The sequence below is a fragment of the Pseudophryne corroboree genome, chromosome 2, assembly GCF_028390025.1.
Source record: "Pseudophryne corroboree isolate aPseCor3 chromosome 2, aPseCor3.hap2, whole genome shotgun sequence".
Classification (NCBI taxonomy): domain Eukaryota; kingdom Metazoa; phylum Chordata; class Amphibia; order Anura; family Myobatrachidae; genus Pseudophryne; species Pseudophryne corroboree.
Genome location: NC_086445.1, coordinates 38,229,715 through 38,247,758, shown reverse-complemented (window position 1 = coordinate 38,247,758; position 18,044 = coordinate 38,229,715). Strand labels below are relative to the sequence as shown.

The 18,044-nt window shown below is 51.1% G+C and overlaps 1 protein-coding gene across 3 annotated transcripts; it reads left to right on the top strand.

The window, feature by feature from the left end:
• The first annotated feature begins 75 nt into the window (after positions 1-75).
• Positions 76-16,208, top strand: PAAF1 (proteasomal ATPase associated factor 1). Of its 3 annotated transcripts, none has more exons than XM_063951177.1 (12): positions 76-162; positions 1,454-1,494; positions 2,034-2,137; positions 2,933-3,022; positions 4,495-4,593; positions 4,686-4,836; positions 6,447-6,641; positions 10,885-10,976; positions 11,975-12,037; positions 12,484-12,566; positions 13,351-13,433; positions 15,597-15,684. In XM_063951177.1, the coding sequence occupies exons 1-11, from the start codon at positions 116-118 to the stop codon at positions 13,385-13,387; spliced, it is 1,002 nt and encodes a 333-aa protein (XP_063807247.1). In that variant the 5' UTR covers positions 76-115; the 3' UTR covers positions 13,388-13,433; positions 15,597-15,684. The 3 variants fall into 3 exon arrangements, with proteins under 3 accessions (XP_063807247.1, XP_063807246.1, XP_063807249.1); XM_063951176.1 differs by having other exon boundaries at positions 77-162; positions 11,922-12,037; positions 15,597-16,208; XM_063951179.1 differs by lacking the exons at positions 76-162; positions 1,454-1,494; positions 2,034-2,137 and having other exon boundaries at positions 2,940-3,027; positions 11,922-12,037; positions 15,597-16,208.
• Positions 16,209-18,044: the final 1,836 nt, after the last annotated feature.

Sequence of the window (18,044 nt, the reverse complement as noted above, 5' to 3'; positions counted from 1 at the left end):
AGGAAATAAGTCCAACGCTTCCTGTGGCGACCTTTCCCTATGCCCTTTCCCTATAGGTGAAAGGTCACTGGCCGGATATGGCATTTACTTCTGGGATTATTTTGCCTCCACAAATATGTCTGCCAGGATTTACATCCAGAGTGACTGGAGCCAGAGCTTGAGGTGGGGAGCCTGGGATATGATGGCAAATATTATTTTTATTATTATTATTTGATGTGTGTGTGAGAATGAGAGGGGACACTTTGTGTGCTAGTTACCCCATGCTTTTCTCATGTATGTGTGTTATGTGATGGGTACTATGGATTGTAAGCTCTGCTGGGTCAGGGAATGAATATCTTCTCAGAGATGCTGCATATGTGTGCGCTATACGGTGTGTGTGTGTGTATATATAACTGGTAATAAATAGGAAGCTGCCAGTGTCTCATCCTTCCACATAAGTAAATAGGTGACACCAACATTAGCAGCGGCCTCGTGTCCATTATTACGCAGGTCTGCTGTGTGTGACCCTTATGGTAAAGACAAAGTTATAGTTTCTTACATTTGTGATGTTAAATAATGGCGGAAAAAAAAATAGTTCTGTAGATGAATTAAGTAATATATTGTCTTGTGCGCGCCAGCGCAGCATTAAGCACCTGGAAGTGACCAGGTTAGTCATGTGGACACTTGTGATAGCGATCAGTTAATATTGACTGATAGCATTTTCTAGTATCCTAAGTAATATTTCCACACACAACCCGCCTCCTGACGGTTTTTCTGAGTTTTTATACACTATGTAGACAGGTGATTGGACACTGGCAGCAAATAGATCAGCGAGATATTATTGACGTCAGTACTTTGTAGGTCCACCACGTGCAGTGATTACTGCAGACAGCTCTCCTGTCAAACTGTCAACAAGTTCCTGGACAGCAGCAGGTGGTATGTCTTACCATTCCGCCTTAAGTACAGCGACCAACTGCGACACTAAAGAAGGTTGAGTCGGTCTAGAACGCACCTGTGGCTCCAATTCACCCCAGAGGTTCTCAGTGTGGATAAGATCTGAACTCTGAGGAGCCAGTCCATCCGGGGGTACTGAATCGCCTGAATTCCAGTCCAGCGTCACCCTGGGAACATCACATCACGCAGCCTACGATGATCCCCTTTTCAAACTCTGTCCACTCCTTCCAGCAAGCTATTTCGTTAGCAAATAATTTATTCCGTGCCCCTCTACCCGTTCTGTACCATCACAAACAAGCTGCAGGAGCATACCATTTCACTTGCGTGGGGGGAGGGAAGGGGGGGTTACTTGAGTTAACCCCTGCCGCTTTCCCAGACGTCACTGGCGATGTGACAGAACCTTCCCCCTTACATTTTTGGGTCCCTCTCCTGTTATTACATTTTGCCACACTTCTGTCTTTACGTGTGGGTGTGTTTCTCCTGTATGTCACACTGTAATCTGTCTCTGTCTGCTTTTCAGGAAGGCTGAAGGAGAGGCCTGGGTCTCGTGCAAGATTGCAGGTAACGTGTCCCGTGCATTGTGGGAGGGTCTCTGACCGAACACGGCCAGCAAGCTGTAGGTGACTCTCGCTGAGCAGGTGGAGACACCAGTCATCTCTGATTTGCCGCACTCTTGAATGCGACAGTTTTAGTCGCTGCCTTGATTACGGTGTATCAGATAAATGCTCCCATTAGGGTTTGTTTAGATCATGGGTCTTCAACCTGCGGCCCTCCAGCTGCTGTTCAACTACACATCCCAGCATGCCCTGCCACAGTTTTGCTATTCAGGCATGCTAAAACTGAGCAGGGCGTGCTGGGATATGTAGTTCCACAACAGCTGGAGGGCCACATGGTTTAGATGTATGTTGGCAAGACCGGTAGTGACAGGATGGGCAAATACTTATCGGTGGTGGACTGTAGACCCTTGTACTGTGTACAGCGCTGTGGAACCTTTTAAGCGCCTAATAAATAAGAGATAATCATTATTATTACCTGAGCCGCAGGTCAGTGGATTAAATATTCCCACATGCAGCAAACTGATGGTGGCGTATGTTTTGCAGATAAACCCACCATCTACGGCAGCCTGAAGTGCGACAGAATTGGTCCAGATGGAATTCCTCAAATTACCTCCACAGAAGAGTTCAGCGTTCGCGGGATTACAAAGGTATAGGAACCATAGTATGGGCTGTGCCGATTGTACTATAAACTGCAGTATCGGGTTTTACTATGCAGCAACTTCCAGCTATAAATAATCCGATAACAAAGTTTCAGCCATTTTATTTGTTAGCCGCTTTGCCAGATACGTAAAATATAACTTTAGTCTATTTTTTTTTTCCTCTCGGACACAGCCTAAGTTACTGCTGGTAATTCGTGGTCTACTGAGATGACCCTCACCCAGGACGCCTTAGTGTCTTGGAGTGATCCTGACATAGGCCTTCATTCAGGTTTGATGGCAAAACGCGATCCAACCGCAAAAATTAGAAAGAGGATGCAGGGCCCGTCCTGGTGGTAGGGGGGCGGCAACACTCCATTTCCTAGGCGGAGACGGAGCGTTGCGGGGGCGGCAGTGTGAAAACGGGGGCGGTGCCAGTCAAACGGGGGGGGGGGGGGGCATGGCGTGATCAGGGTGGCTGCGTGATGTCACATGTAGCCGCTGCGATCACAAAGATAGCGCGGGCCTCCCGCAGTCGAAGCGAAGGTGTACCGGCAGGAGGCTACCCTATTTTTTGTGATCACACTGAAATTGCAGTGCGACAATCCTTTTAATGGCATGCTGGGGGACGCCCATTACAGGCCAAGGCCACCCAGCGTGCTACCCGCGGCCCCTCCCCCCCGAGACCACAGTGAAATTTCAGCGTGATCACAAAAAATAGGGTAGCCTCCTGTCGGCATAGGAACTGGGTCCATACACTGTAATAGTAGAAGGTAACCGATGATGGTACATTTATGTGTTTTGCAGAAGAGTCTCCTCGTCTCCTGTCCAGCGGAGAACGTGACCAGCAGATTTCTGGCTCCGTATACCAGCTTCTCCAGGGTCCATGAGAAAAGTGTAAGGTATTTTGTTTGTCTTCTTGTTTTCGTATCCATACAGTTCATTGGTTGCTGAGCAGAGTGACGCTTCTTCTCCAGACGTCACAGCCTCCATTCCTTATACCGATGGTTCTATCCTGTGACTGGAATTAATGCTTCTCCTGGATAGGATTCTCCGTCTGTCTGAAATAAACTGTACAATGCACCTTATCTGGTTACATTAGAAAGAGAGGGTTCAGCCCTGACGCCCAGCAGCTTCTCCCATGGTCCATCCAGCGGGTGTATCATTGCTTCCAGTCTGTAATGTGGGATTGTAGAATTGGCGGGAAGGAAAGGTAAAGGCCTCCGAGCACTCTGTCATCTTACCGCTCACTCTGGTCATTGTAGACCTACAGGGCCAAAAGGTGCAGATGGACCAGAGAAAGATCGGTGAGCCTGAATAGATATGAGGAGGTCTGGGTAGATTACTTATTGCATGTATTGTGTATGTATATACGTATGTATGTAAGGAGTATACAGGTATGTATGTAACAGAGGGCCTGATTGTTAGTCGGACGCCCCTGCGACGGCTCCACAATCAGCGGTGGCAGCCTGCTCACTACCTTATGCTGAGGCCGTCCACACTATCATTCCCCATCTGCGTGTGTAAGCATGGTGCCAGGCATGCGCAATTGGCACGTGGGGGAACTATTCGAGATCTTTGTCTGTGAGGCCAGGATGGCAGCCGTCGGGAGTGTTTGAGTTGTATAATCTGTGTCAGTCTGTCTTTTCCAACAGAAATGTCAGATGGCGCGCTGCCCGTGTCTGCATGGTAGCTGCCGACATGAATCTGTGCTTGGCGTAACTGTACAGCTCCCGGCAGAGAATACACCCCCCCCCCCCAACCTGCACCCGCTGCGGGAAACACTTTACCACTTGTGGCTGTGCTCCTGTCTATTCATGTACAAATGTATAAGAGATTGGGTAACACCGTGATCTAGTGTTCTGGGGGTACCCAGCTGTGGATCGGCTGTTTCCCTTGCGCCTAAATTATGGGGGTGGGGAATTTCCGGGAGAAGGCCGTGCTGGGAGCCCTACAGATAACATGATCCCTGCAGGAGCAGGTTTGTGAGTGGGGGCTAGCTGTTGTACTCTAATAGCCCGTGCGGGCCCTGGGGAGCAGCGGTTGCAGACCTCTGTCCTGTAGCACCGGAGGTTCTCCTGTGATTCTGATGCTTCACTGCTCTCTGGGTCCCTGGTAGCTGCACGTCCGAGTCTGGCTGTGACGACCGCTGCAAGTCCGCGTCCCCGTCTTATGGAGGCAGTTTGGGCTTAGAGTCTAACACCACCTCTATCAGTCGGTGAGATGGGCAAGCAGCGCCACACAGGACTTATTGTCCTGCCCTAATTAGATCAGGGATGGGCGCACGTTCTAGGCTCTCTCCATACTAATATGTAGACATGCTGTCACCCCTGTCTTACCATAGACCTGTATCCCTCCCACTCTCACAGGTCACATGCCTGGACGTCTCTAGTGGAGGTGGTCTCGGGGTCTCCACCAGCACAGATGGGTCTATGAAGATTTGGCAGACCAATAATGGAGAGACGAGAGTGAGCCGTATACAGATAATGTTGGAATTGTTTGCATCGCTGTATCCTGGCTGTAGGCACTGGACTGAGATGTGGGTTTTCTCTCCCTCCAGAGAGTTTTGGAAGGACACGTCTATGATGTGAATTGCTGCATGTTCTTCCCATCCGGTATGGTAGTGCTAAGTGGCGGGATGGATGCTCAGGTGAAGATTTGGTCTGTAGAAGATGCCAGCTGTCCAGTCACATTTAAAGGACATAAGGGAGGTGCGTAAATTATGGGAGTTCTCTGCTAACTGGATTGGTTGGTCTTCTAATATATTATACTAGTAAAGTGACCCAGGTCACCTTAGGCTGCCCCGTCCCCCCTTCTGCTCTGTCCTGCTCTGCACCCTGCTATACTGCTCCACCAGCCCCAGATCCTACTTCTGCTCCACCCCCTGCTGTCTGGCTCCACCAGCCCTGGAGCTCTGTCCTGCTCTGCCCTCTGCTGTCCCACTCCACCAGCCCCAGAGCTCAGTGCTGCTCCACCCCCTGCTATCCTGCTCTACCAGCCCAAGAGCTCAGTCCTGCTCCAGCCCCTGCTGTATTGCTTCACCAGCCCCAGAGCTTCATCAGTCCAAGAGCTCAGTCCTGTTCCAGCCCCTGTTGTCCTGCTTCCCCAGCCCCAGAGCTCTGTCCTGCTCTGCCCCCTGTTGTCCTGCTCCACCAGCCCCAGAGCTCTGTCCTGCTCCGCACCCTGTTGTCCTGCTCCACCAGCCCCAGAGCTCAGTCCTGCTCCACCTCCTGCTTTTCTGCTTCACCAGTCCAAGAGCTCAGTCCTGCACCGCTCCCTGATGTCCTGCTCCACCAGCCCAAGAGCTCAGTCCTGCTCCAGCCCCTGCTGTTTTGCTTCACCAGCCCCAGAGCTCCATCAGCCCAAGAGCTCAGTCCTGTTCCAGCCCCTGTTGTCCTGCTTCCCCAGCCCCAGAGCTCTGTCCTGCTCCGCCCCCTGTTGTCCTGCTTCTCCAGCCCTAGAGCTCTGTCCTGCTCCGCCCCCTGTTGTCCTGCTCCACCAGCCCCAGAGCTCTGTCCTACTCCGCACCCTGTTGTCCTGCTCCACCAGCCCCAGAGCTCAGTCCTGCTCCACCTCCTACTTTTCTGCTTCACCAGTCCAAGAGCTCAGTCCTGCACCGCTCCCTGCTGTCCTGCTCCACCAGCCCAAGAGCTCAGTCCTGCTCCAGCCCCTGCTGTTTTGCTTCACCAGCCCCAGAGCTCTGTCCTACTCCGCCCCCTGTTGTCCTGCTCCACCAGCACCGGGACGCGGTCCTGCTCAAGCCCCTGCTGTCCCACTTCACCCCCTGTTGTCCTGCTTCTCCAGCCCCAGAGCTCTATCCTGCTCCGCTCCTTGCTGTGCCACCCTGCCACCTGTTTTTGCATGTAGCCCACAAATGTTAGACAGCTTTATTTTTACACTGCAATCTAGATTTCCGTTTGGGCACATGCCACCCAAATGTAACTCTCTCTGCACATGTTACATCTCCCCACCTGCAGTGCAACGTGGTTTTGCCCAGGTGCACTGTTGTTGTTGTTTTTTTCTTTACTTCCAAATCCGAATCAAGGCCCATGTACCCACTCCATTCTCTAACGACCGTCATGTCAGTGGGTCCTGGGGGACTGTGCTGGTTTGTTGTGATGGGATGGGCCACATTCTCATGCCATGGTGCATGTGATGCAAGGCAGCCGTTCTATGAGGCATAGGCATTGGTACAGCTCACGCAACGGCTGCTGCGCATCACATGAGCGTATTATGAGGGCGTTTGATGAAACAGTGATGTGACCATACCCTGTTTACCAGCCGCAGGAATTGCAGTGTAATTGAAGTGTCTGCTCCTCAGGGATCCTGGACCTGGCTGTGGTGGATCGTGGGAGGAATGTTGTGTCCTGCTCCCGGGACGGTACAGCCAGATTATGGGACTGTGGCAGATCCTCATGCCTGGCCGTGGTGGCAGACTGTGGTGTTCCTATTAATGGATTATCTCTAGGATTGGCCGATAACACGGTCAATCTGGGAGCCCCAGAGACGACCCCTAGTAAGTATGGTATATGGTCGTATATGGTATTGTTTCCTATAATTATCAAGCAAACGGGCCACAGGATTTGTAAAAGGCTTTGGGCCTGCTTTAGAGGGGTACGCGATGACGATGATCAAGGAACTGAGCAATTTTGTAATTTTTTTTATTTTTTTTGCTACTGCACATGCATGAAAATCCCTAAACCCTTCAATGGCTCCTGCGTGACACGGTGTGTGTGTATGCGTACATAGGCGCTGCTGGGATCGAGACGTACAGTAACGGGAGTGCTGGTGTTCCTGGGTGGTGGCTAAATAGGCGCGCGGAGATGTCCGTGTTATGGGTGTATTGCTGAATTGTTTGCGTATTCAGACGCTCAGTCGGTCACATAGGCCAAGGTGCAAGTTTCGATGGTGCAAACAATGGTGGCATCGAAAGAGGCACCAGGCTGTATTACACGCTCAAAGTGGGCGCCTCAGACCTTGCACATTTATTTATATATATATATATATATATATATATATATATATATATATATATATACTAGGTGCTTCATCGGGCCCTACGGGCGCTCTTCACACCGTCGCAAGGGGCTACGCCCCCTTAACCCTTGCATGCCTTTCTGGGGTTTAATATTTGTATTATATGGAGTATTACCTGCATTCCTTTGTTAGTGGTTAAATATTGCACAATGAAAGGGCGTGCGATGGTGAAGGAGGCGCAGCCCCTTGCGACGGCGTGAACAGCACCTGCAGGGCACGATGTACAGAATGTAGCGGGTGCGGGGGGGACTGCGGATGGTGTCTGTAGATGCTGCGGGTGGAGGGGAGGCAGAAGTGGGGGTGGGGCCCGGCTGGGGAAGGTTCGGGAGGTGCTGCGCGTGGGGGAGGGGCAGAGGAGTGGGGGATGCAGATGGGGGAGGGGTCCGGAGGCACTGCAGGTGGGGGAGGGGCAGGGGTGCCACGGGTGGGAGAGGGGCAGGTGTGGGGATGTTGTGGATGGGTGAAGGGTTCCGGAGGTGCTGTGGGATGGGTGTGCCGGGGGTTGGGTAGGGGACCGCAGGCACCATGGGTAGGGTAGGGGCAGGTACGGGTGTTGCGGCGGATGGGAAAGGAGGTCCGGAGGTGCTGCAGGTGGTGGAGGGGCAGGTGCGGGGGTGCCATTGGTGGGGGAGGGGTGGGGGAGGGGGGGACCGCTGATGGAGGAGGGTGTCTGCAGATGCTGCGGGTGGAGGGGGGCAGGTGTGGGGGGTGAATGGTGGAAGGGGCCTGGAGGTGCTGTGGGTGGTGAAGGGGTGGAGGAGTGGGAGCCACGGGTGGTGTAGGGGGGTCTGGAGGCACAGCATGTGGGGGAGGGGTGGAGTGCCGCATGTGGTGGAGGGGAAGGTGCGGAGGTGTAGTGCATTGGGGAGAGGTCTGGAGGCGCTGCGGGTACTGTACATGCCATAAAAGGTAGTTGGAGGGTATGCAGTAACAGGGCCAGTACAGGGGTGACGGTGCCAGGACAGGGGTGACGGTGCCAGGACAGGGGTGACGGGGCCAGGACAGGGGTGACGGGGCCAGGACAGGGGTGACGGGGCCAGGACAGGGGTGACGGGGCCAGGACAGGGGTGACGGAGCCAGGACAGGGGTGACAGGGCCAGGACAGAAATGATAGGGACAGGATAGGGGTGACAGGGCCAGGGTAGGGGCGACAGGACCAGGACAGGGTTGACAGGGCCAGCATAGGGGTGACAGGGCCAGCATAGGGGTGACAGGGCCAGGATAAGGGTGACAGGGCCAGGATAAGGGTGAAAGGGCCAGAATAAGGGTGGCAGGGCAAGGCCAGGGGTGACAGGGACATGACAGAACACAGGGCACGGGAGAGATTGGTATTAGGGACAAAACAGTGGTGACAGACAGATGTGTCTTACCGGAGTCACTGCTGCTGGCTGCTGCTGTTCCATTCCAACCTGTTGGGATCTGCTGCTGCTGGAGACTTGGCATGGCTGACTCGCTCAGGCTGGAGTCCTGCTTTCTCTGCCAGTCCGCATCCCTCCCCCCCCTCCTCAGTCACACACCGCAGACCTCGCGCAGCTGCCGGGCACTGTGGTAAGGTGAGACTGGAAATGACTGGTTAGCCCCCAGGAGATGCTGGAGGGAGGAGGGGGTCATAGCATGCACGTGGCGCGGACCTCACGGCTTCCGGGCACTGTGGTAAGGGGAGACTGGGAGTTACTGGTTAGCTCCCAGGAGACGCTGCGGCTGGATGGAGGAGTGGGTCAGAGCCTGCAAGCAGCTCGGATTTCTGCAGCGCTACCCGCCAGCTAAAGTGTGTGAATGAGCTGGGCGCACTCCACTGCGGGTGGCAGCGCTGCAGCTAGCGGTGGGGTTGCCGGGGCTGGAGATAACAGAGGCAGTATGGAACCTGCACAGCGGCAGGTGCCCCACTAAACTGCAGCTAAGAAGCGTGGAGTGTGTCAGAAAGTGAGGCTCCTCCGCACCAGAGAGACCCTGCTGAGTATGCCGATGTGGGGGGTCAAGCACACAGTGAGCCGGTGCCCGTCTGTCTGTATGACATACCCCTCACACACCCCCATACCTCCCAATGTCCCGATTTTCGCGGGACAGTCCCATTTTTTGGGGTCTGTCCCGCTGTCCCACCCGCGGGTCGCAGTGTCCGGCGGTGGGGGGGGGGGGGCAGTTGGAAAGCTCCTGTACTCGCTGTTCTGCTTAGCAGAGCAGCGGTGAATAGTGGAGACAGAGGGAGAGGGGGCATCAGGGGGTACGGATTACGGGGGGGGTTCCAGCAGCAGAGCCGGATTAAAGGGGGGGGGGGGATGGCCAGGGGGTACGTACCGTGGGCCCCACAGTTTTAGGGGGCCCCCCGGCTGGAGTAGCTCTGTCCCAGCTCAGAAGCTCCCCCCGTCCTGCCAGCAACAGCGGCAGCATTGTGCTACAGTCAGCACACGCTGCTGCATATTGGCAGGTCTGTGGTGTTGCAGGGAGGCAGCAGTCTCCCTGCTTTCTTCTCTCTGTGCGGGTGTGTAGGGGGAGCGACCACCTCCTCTGGATTTAGCCCTAGCTGAGGGGCCAAAATCCCATAAAAAAAATAAAAATCGGAATTTGCATAAGGGGGCGTGGCCGCGCGGGCCACGCCCCCAACCCCCAGCAGGCACAGCAATGAGATAGGGCTTCCCTGTCTCAAGTGCCCTGTGCCCCCCGGACTCATAATCAGCCCCTGGGGGCATGCCAGCAGCTCACAGAGCGCTGGGCAAGCCCCCTCACTGACGAAAACGGGAGCCCTCCCGTGAAGCCACGCCCCCTTTTCGCCGAGTGTGTTTCCCTCCTTCTGCCTGGAGAAAGCTCCTGCAGAAAGCTGGGAGGTATGCACCCTTGCCTGTGCCATGCCCAATGCCCATGCTATCTGCTTCTGCTCCTAGTCTCCTGTAGATTTGGCCAGATCTCTGTGACTCATTTGAATAACTCCGCCCACTGTTGTGACTCCGCCCAGCGTTAGCAAATGAATCACAAGGTCACAGAATAGGGCTATTATATAGGATATATATATATATATATATATATATATACGGATGTGCCCCAGGAAAGGGCTTTGTAGCGACATTTGTGTAAAATAGCATACAAGTAGCTGCGCCAGCGTACACCACTAGATCGGGGCCTTTGTGGCTACAGCTCTGAATTTGCCGGTAAAATGGCTATTTCTGTTTTAGGAGCAATAGCACCCCCTGGTGGGATGCCACGTTCACTGCATTGCTGCATTATTACATTTACCAAGAGTCTCCTCCTGCGCGGTATACATAATTATTGATAAAACGTCTGCAGACCGGTCAGCCCTGAGGTGTAATATGTTTTATACTGTCCAAAGTATAGAGGTAAAATACTGGCCTGACCGTTCTCTGGCGGTTTTGTGCCCAACCTTCTGCACGTGGAAGCGTTAATGACCCAGAGCCGTCTCTTCCTCACTCTTTGTGCCCTTGTACTCCTATGCTACATTGCATTTCCCACAGCTGTGTTAGGATGATGACCAGAACTGATACAGGGGACATATCACCGATGTCTCGTGTTTACCGCAATCAATCTTCACCTCTATAGTAATGAGATGTAAATGCCATATGCAGTAATGCCAGCCACCCTCTGAAACACAGGCAATGGCAGAATAACAGGGCAGCTCATACCAGAGGGTGACACAGAAGCTATACCCCCACCAGGAGGTGCGGCTGCACCAATGCTGTAATCCGGCTGATTGCGTGCTGTGTACGTTGCAGGTGACCGGGAGATCGGGACAGAGGGGAAGCTGTTGTTGCTGGCGCGAGAGGACAAGAAGCTGGAGGGAGTCAGTCTACAGAGCCGCCAGTCTGTGAGTGCAGGTTATGTGCCCCTCCATTGCTGGGAATGGGCACCGGTGCCCAAATTATTCCATCAATTCTATGACCCGAATTAAATTATCCCCGGGTTCTGTGAACGTGGTTTGTGGGTCCAATAATAATTTTTCCAATCCAATTAGAACTTTGCGTTAAATTAATACAAGTCTCAGCGGGTGATTATGCTAAAAATCAGCCATTTGACACTTTTTATGAACCTAGAAGACTTTACTTATGGCGAATAGTAGCACCTCTATAGTGTTAGTGTTATTTGCCAGCTTTCTGGGGCTCAGGGTGGTTTCCCCACTTTCTCACGCACTTCCCCCCCAGGTCACGTACTGTAGAATTGCCGCGGGTGCCGCCAGTAGGCTTTTACAGTTGAATTGGGCGACTCGCGGGAGCACGCCTGATCAAGGTAACCCGCAAAGTGTGCGGTAATATAACCCATGGCTCCCGCGGGCAGAACTCGCGGCTAATTGCATCAGCCTCTGTGTATCATTGGTTTATTCTCCAGACCTGTATTTGCTCACCAGATCTGCTGGACGATTGTCTGTAATGGCGTGCACAACGTGTCTTAGGGCCTAAGGGGGACCCTTAGTACCCATAGAAGATCGTACATTGTACAGCCAGTCTCCGTTGACATCCCTATACTTTCTGCTCACCCCCCTTCACTGTGCCTGCCGCGGGCTCTCGCCCACTTCTCTTTGCGTGACGTGGGTGCTTGCTCTCCCCTTCTCTGTGCCTGCCGCGGGCTCTCGCTCACCCTCTTCTCTTTGCGTGACGTGGGTGCTTGCTCTCCCCTTCTCTGTGCCTGTTGAGGGCTCTTACTGTCCCCTTCTCTGTGCCTGCCGCGGGCTCTCGCTCACCCTCTTCTCTTTGCGTGACGTGGGTGCTGGCTCGCCCCCTGGGGGTCTCTCTCCTCTCATCCTCTCTCTTTTCAGGTTTTTGAATTCGATGGATCCGATGCCTTTAACTGCTGCACTTTCCTTTCCAGTCTGATCATCCTGGGAGGGAGTCAGGACGGCAGCATCTACCAGCTGGATATCCGGAACACCAAGTGAGATCACACACAGACGACCCTTGACCTTACTTGGGAATTCTACCGGCCACGTAACGTGATATATTACAGATAACTGCAGCCACGCCGGCATCTTCGGCTAAGTGTCTGGAGCAGAGCTTGAGGGATAATTATTGGGGTTCCAGTCAGAATGTCAACAAATGCTGACATGGTCAAAATGTCGACATGTTCATAATATCAACATTTAACAAGTTGACACCAGAATATTGAGAATACATTTGTGGGGTAGACTAAAATAAGCAAAAGAGAGATTATGAACACGTCGACATTTATGAATAACGACATTTTCACTGTTGACCTAAAGATGTGACATTTCTCATTGTCACCATTCTGAACGTACTTTCTATACCCCACCCAATTCCTGGAACCTGTTTGGACCGTGCGCCGTATGGGTGTGTCAGTCACTGTCGCCTCTTTGTTCTCAGAGTCCCTGTACAGACCGTGTGCAAGTCTGGAGCTCCTGTGTTATCACTGACGCCATTCAGAGAAGGTTTCATCGCCAGCCAAGGTACGGCTAGGAGGTGCCTCCCTGCGGGGGCTGCCCTGGGATCTGCTGTGCACTATTACGTGACGTGATAATTGTGATAGAAGTAGTGTTCCCCCCCCCCCCCCCCCCCCCCAGCCCTGCTACGTAACGGTGCCTTTATAATGTACAGAAGTGACCGTCTGCTGTAAGAGGATATTGTGCACGTTTCAGTGATCAGAAGATACTTCTGACCATTGCACAGTACTGCAGTGTATCCGTATTTGCTACGTGAAATTATGCATATAAACTTCCACCAGTATATACAGTGGCGTTTGGATTTTGTGTAATGCCCGTGGATTGGTTAAGGATTTGCACATTATTGCTGTAACTATCTAATGTACTTTTGTGACAGACACAGGCCCAGGCTTCAGTGCTATCTCCCCCCTGCCCAGACTCTGCAACTCTGCAGAAACCATCCCCCTGTTTAGATATAGAGTTTCCATTGTTAACAGTTTTCAATTTAGCGGAGGAAGTCATAGGGGGGGATTCAATCACGCGTGTTAGCTGCCATTGAAAAATGCATTATTGTATTTTCCCAATAAGGTTCCCTGCACAAGTACCTAGGATTTATAATGAAGCTACAGAGGTCCTATTGTCTGCTAGAAAATGATTCTTCCCACCGCTCTTGTTGCATTTCTATCTGGTGGTGGGATCACTGTATTGTCTGGTGGTGGGATCACTGTATGGTGGTGGGATCACTGTATTGTGGCCCCATTATATATAATAGTCCTACAGACATACACTGCTTCTGCGTTCCCTTTTCTAGGAGACGGGACCTGCTTTATCATCCAACAAGACTCTGATCACCTGTTAGAGCTCACTGAGCCGGACTGCGATCCTGTGTATAAGGTAACAGACCCTGGTGCAATTGTCCTGATTTTTGTTGTGTGTGTTGCCCCCAAAACTAGCCTGTTACTTTATAATAATACAGCTCTGTTCTATACGAAGTGTCGTCGGGCGACCCTGCGATGTCTGGTTTAATACCATATAGACCATCTTCACTCATTTTCCTGCGTACCTCTATGGGATGTGAGGAAAAATCTGTAAAGTATTGGTTGCAGAGTGAGTTCACCGGACAGTTCTAGCGTCTCTCTGCGCACTTCACATAGAACTTAATCCCCCCCCTCCCTCCCCAGGCTTTGTTATGCTATGGATACTGTAAACGCTGGTTTACTTACAGGACTAAAAGCAACACTTTAAAAAGACATTTAATACACTTTAAATGGAGCCACTGCGGCTGCTGTACTCAATCCTCAACCTACGTACTTATTACACCATTAGCATACAGAGCCCCGTACCGTGTACGCACTTTGCGTACAAACGCCGCGCTGGCTGTACAAAGTACACTCAGTGCATACACACCCAAAGATACTCCGTGAGCCCTTAGCAGCTACACATGTGATTGTAATACACTTAATAACCTTAGCAGGGAAAGGAAACGCGACACCAGATTGTATTTAAAATGCCTGGTTCCGACACACCAACATATAATTACTGAAAGGGGGTTACAATAACAATACAATATAATAGAATAATGGCTACAGTCAATGGTACATACTTGTTTGGTTTTCGCCTGCGCTTCCCAGTCTGGTCCTCAGTCATCAGGGTAGATGACCTTAAGAGTCTGTGTGTGACCTGGCATGCAGCTGGCTCTTTTATACAATCTTCCATAACTTAACACAATGGATACTGTAATCTCTGTGTCCATTGGACACAGGGATGGTCATTTACAGTACAGGAGAGTAGCAGAATAAGTACGCACACGGTGGCCATCTGTGTGTGGTTTGTACGTGGTGTGTATTGCAATCTTTTTCGACTTCGACAATACTTTTGCAGCTGCCGTGGATCTCTGCGCCATTGGCGCCCTCTAAGCTCTTATGAGAAATGATGGATGCAGGGGCGTGTGCATGGGTCAGTCGCTTTGTGTTGCCCTTCCCAGTGTGGATAAGAGCAGAGTAGACCCCCGGAATGGTTATGCCAGGTGCCCATCAACTGCTAGTTATATCTGAGTGATGTGTCGGCTTTAGAACGTTGGATAATGAAATGTCTCGTTGTTGTTGTTATTGTATATTATTATTATTATTATTACATTTTATGGAGTACAGGTAACAGAAAGCACCACAATTCTCAAAACATAATACAGCTTAGATGTAAGTAGCAAGGGAGTAATCATTGTACTGTTTGGGGCTGGCGGCCATAGATAGAGAGGAGCCTTTACCAGTAGGAGAAAAAGCAGGTAAAGATGGTTGCTGAGTGAAATGTGTCAAGAAGAGGGCTTAGACAACAAGAGGAAAGAGGGCCCTGCTCTGAAGAGCTAACAATCTAGTGGGGAGGGGCGACAGATGACATGAGGTGCAAGCAGGAGGAAGCCTGATGGCGGTATGCAAGCAAAGCAGAGATGTTCAAGGCATGGGGCAGGGGGATGGAGGAGCAGCCTAAGGACTAGGTTATGCATTGGAGGGGTCCGCTTTGATAAATAGGTGGGTTTTCAGTGCCCGTTTGAAGCTTTGCAAGGTCGGGGAGAGTCTAATGGAACGGGGGAGCGCGTTCCACTGAAGGGGTGCAGCACGGGCAAAATCCTGAACTCGTGCATGGGAAGCAGTGACCAGGGCAGAGGAGAGGCGATGGTCATCAGCTGACCGTAGTGGGCGGGAGGGAGTATGAAGGGAGAGGAGGTTGGAGATGTAGGGAGCAGTGGAATTAGAGATGGCCTTGTATGTGAGGGTGAGGAGTGTGAAGAGGATTCTGTAGGGGAATTGGAGCCAGTGTAGATTTTGTTGAAGGGGAGTTGCAGATGTGGAGCGGCGGGAGAGGAAGATAAGCCTAGCTTCAGAGTTGAGGGGAGCGAGGTGGGAGCAAGTGAGGCCAGTGAGGAGCACATTGCAGTAGTCAAGTCGTGAGATGCGCAGTGAGTGGATGATAAGTTTAGTTGCACTCTGGGAGAGAAATGGCCTGATTATGTTATGTCACACAGTGTAAGAGTCTTCATTCATCCATGTCTTCTCCCTCCAGATCGCAGTCTCCGAGAAGCTGGTTTACACGTGCTGCAGGGACGGGATCATCCGCAAGTATCAGCTGGTGGATCTCTGACTGTTGGGGCTTATTTGGGAATTGCCCGGCTTCTTGTATCCTTCCACCTCATCAAGGGATTCTTTTGCTAAAAGGGTTAATGGTCCAGTGGGTCCGAAATTGAAAAACCTAATAACTTCCAGCAGGTTGTCAGCCTTGGTAGAAGCAGTAAAACCGCCCGGCGCTCTACTTTCAGAGCCGCTCATATACTGACTCACTGATTACTGTCCCATTCAGCATGGAGCTTGGATATATACAGGAAGACTTCAGTTACCGTGCCCGGGCTGCAGGGTGTTAATATGCCGCTAATCTGGGAACCGCCAGAACTGGAATCTGAGCGGGAACTGTCAGGTCTGGCCTGCCTCTGCTGGAGCTGAGAAATAATGAAAACCTGGCCTGCTGGTGTTTGCTGTTGTTGTACGAAGTTTAGGAAAAAGCTTTTCTAAATGAGTTAAAATAATATTTTATTTTTATCATTTAATGTTCTATGCACGTAACAGAAAAACAAAAAGTGTACAGCATTTACTGGCCTACAATAAAAAAAAACACATTTTCTGCTATTGTGTGATTATTACATGATGAATTGTGATGGTTTAACACAGCAAGTGTTTGCCCCATTATTTCAAGTAGTTTATTTTCTTTTTATTCTATTAATTTGCTCTTTAGAAAGTTTGAGATCTCTCTCCCCTACCCTTAAGGAGAAGATGTGGAGGCATTGGGGGTCATTCCGAGTTGATCGCTAGCTGAAAATGTTCGTTGCGATGAGGCAAAAAAACGGCAGTTCTGCGCATGCGGCGCAATGTGCACGCGCAACGTACTTTCACACAAGCCTGTTGCTACTTCGAGCACAGAAAAAACACTGAGGTACTCTGGGATATGGAGGGGTGGAGAGTTCTAAATTTAAATATTCAGTGCCCTGTTCCTGCGGAAGCCGTCCATATCCCAAGAGTACTCCAGTGCCCCCTATGGATTCAAAGAAAAGGATTTACCTGGTAAGTATTAAAATCCTATTTTCACAACAGCCGAAGTAGTTTCACACAGGGTCTAACGAAGCTTTTCAGTCGCACTGCTGACCGCAGAGTGATTGACAGGAAGTGGGCGTTTCTGGGTGTAAACTGACTGTTTTCAGGGAGTGTTCGAAAAAACGCAGGCGTGCCAGGAAAAACGCAGGCGTGCCAGGAAAAACGCAGGCGTGCCAGGAAAAACGCAGGCATGGCTGGGAGAACGCAGGGCGTGTTTGTGACGGTATCCGTTAACTGTCGACCATAACATGGTCGACCATGTGATTAGGTCGACCACTATTGGTCGACGTTGACATGGTCGACACATGAAAATGGTCGACACATGAAAGGTTGACACATGAAAAGGTCGACATGAGTTTTTTAACTTTTTTTTCTTTTGGGGAACTTTTCCATACTTTACGATCCACATGGACTACGATTGGAACGGTAAAGTGTGCCGAGCGAAGCAAAATAAGTTTAAAAACTCATGTCGACCTTTTCATATGTCGACCACTTTCATGTGTCGACCATGTCGACCAATAGTGGTCGACCTAATGACTGTCGACCATAACATGGTCGACCATTCATACCGGAGCCGTTTGTGACATCAAATCCAGAACTGAACAGTCTGAAGTGATCGCAAGCGCTGAGTAGGTCTGGAGCTACTCTAAACCTGCACATTTTTTATTTATTTTTGTAGTCGCTCTGCGATCCTTTCTTTCGCACTTCTGCTAAGCTAAAATACACTCCCAGTGGGAGGCGGCATAGCTTTTGCACGGCTGCTAAAAACAGCTAGCGAGTGATCAACTCGGAATGACCCCCATTGTTCTCATAACAACTAATCGGGTACTAGTTATCATTTGTCCATAAAATTATAGCTAGGATCTGATTGGCCGCTGATGGTAACACGTCCGCTTGTCCTGTTTTTACAATCTCTCCCTAGGTGCTTCAGGATTCACACGTGGCGATATCCTATGATTCTAAATATATAACACATGGTGGGTGGGTTTGTGTTTTTGTAAAGTCTATCCCAGTAGGGCGCATTGGAGAGAGATAAAATACCAACCAGCCTCTAAACTGCCATGTTACAGGCTGTGCTAGAAAAATGACAGGAGCTGATTGGTTGGCACTTTATCTCTCTCCACTTTACATTTCTCGATGACTTGATACATCTCCTGGTCAGTGGTCAATTCAGTTACCCGCGAGTCAGTGTGGCGACGATAAGCGAACTCCGGAGTCACAGATTTGTGTGTGGCCCCATAGGGTGAGATCGGGCAGTGAGGTGCTGTTGCTGGTATGTCTATGCTATTACAGCGGCAGCTCACCTGCCTTGTGGCTAATTGGGATTGACCCTTTAGCGTTTTTACAATGTGTTTTAAATTTTGATCTT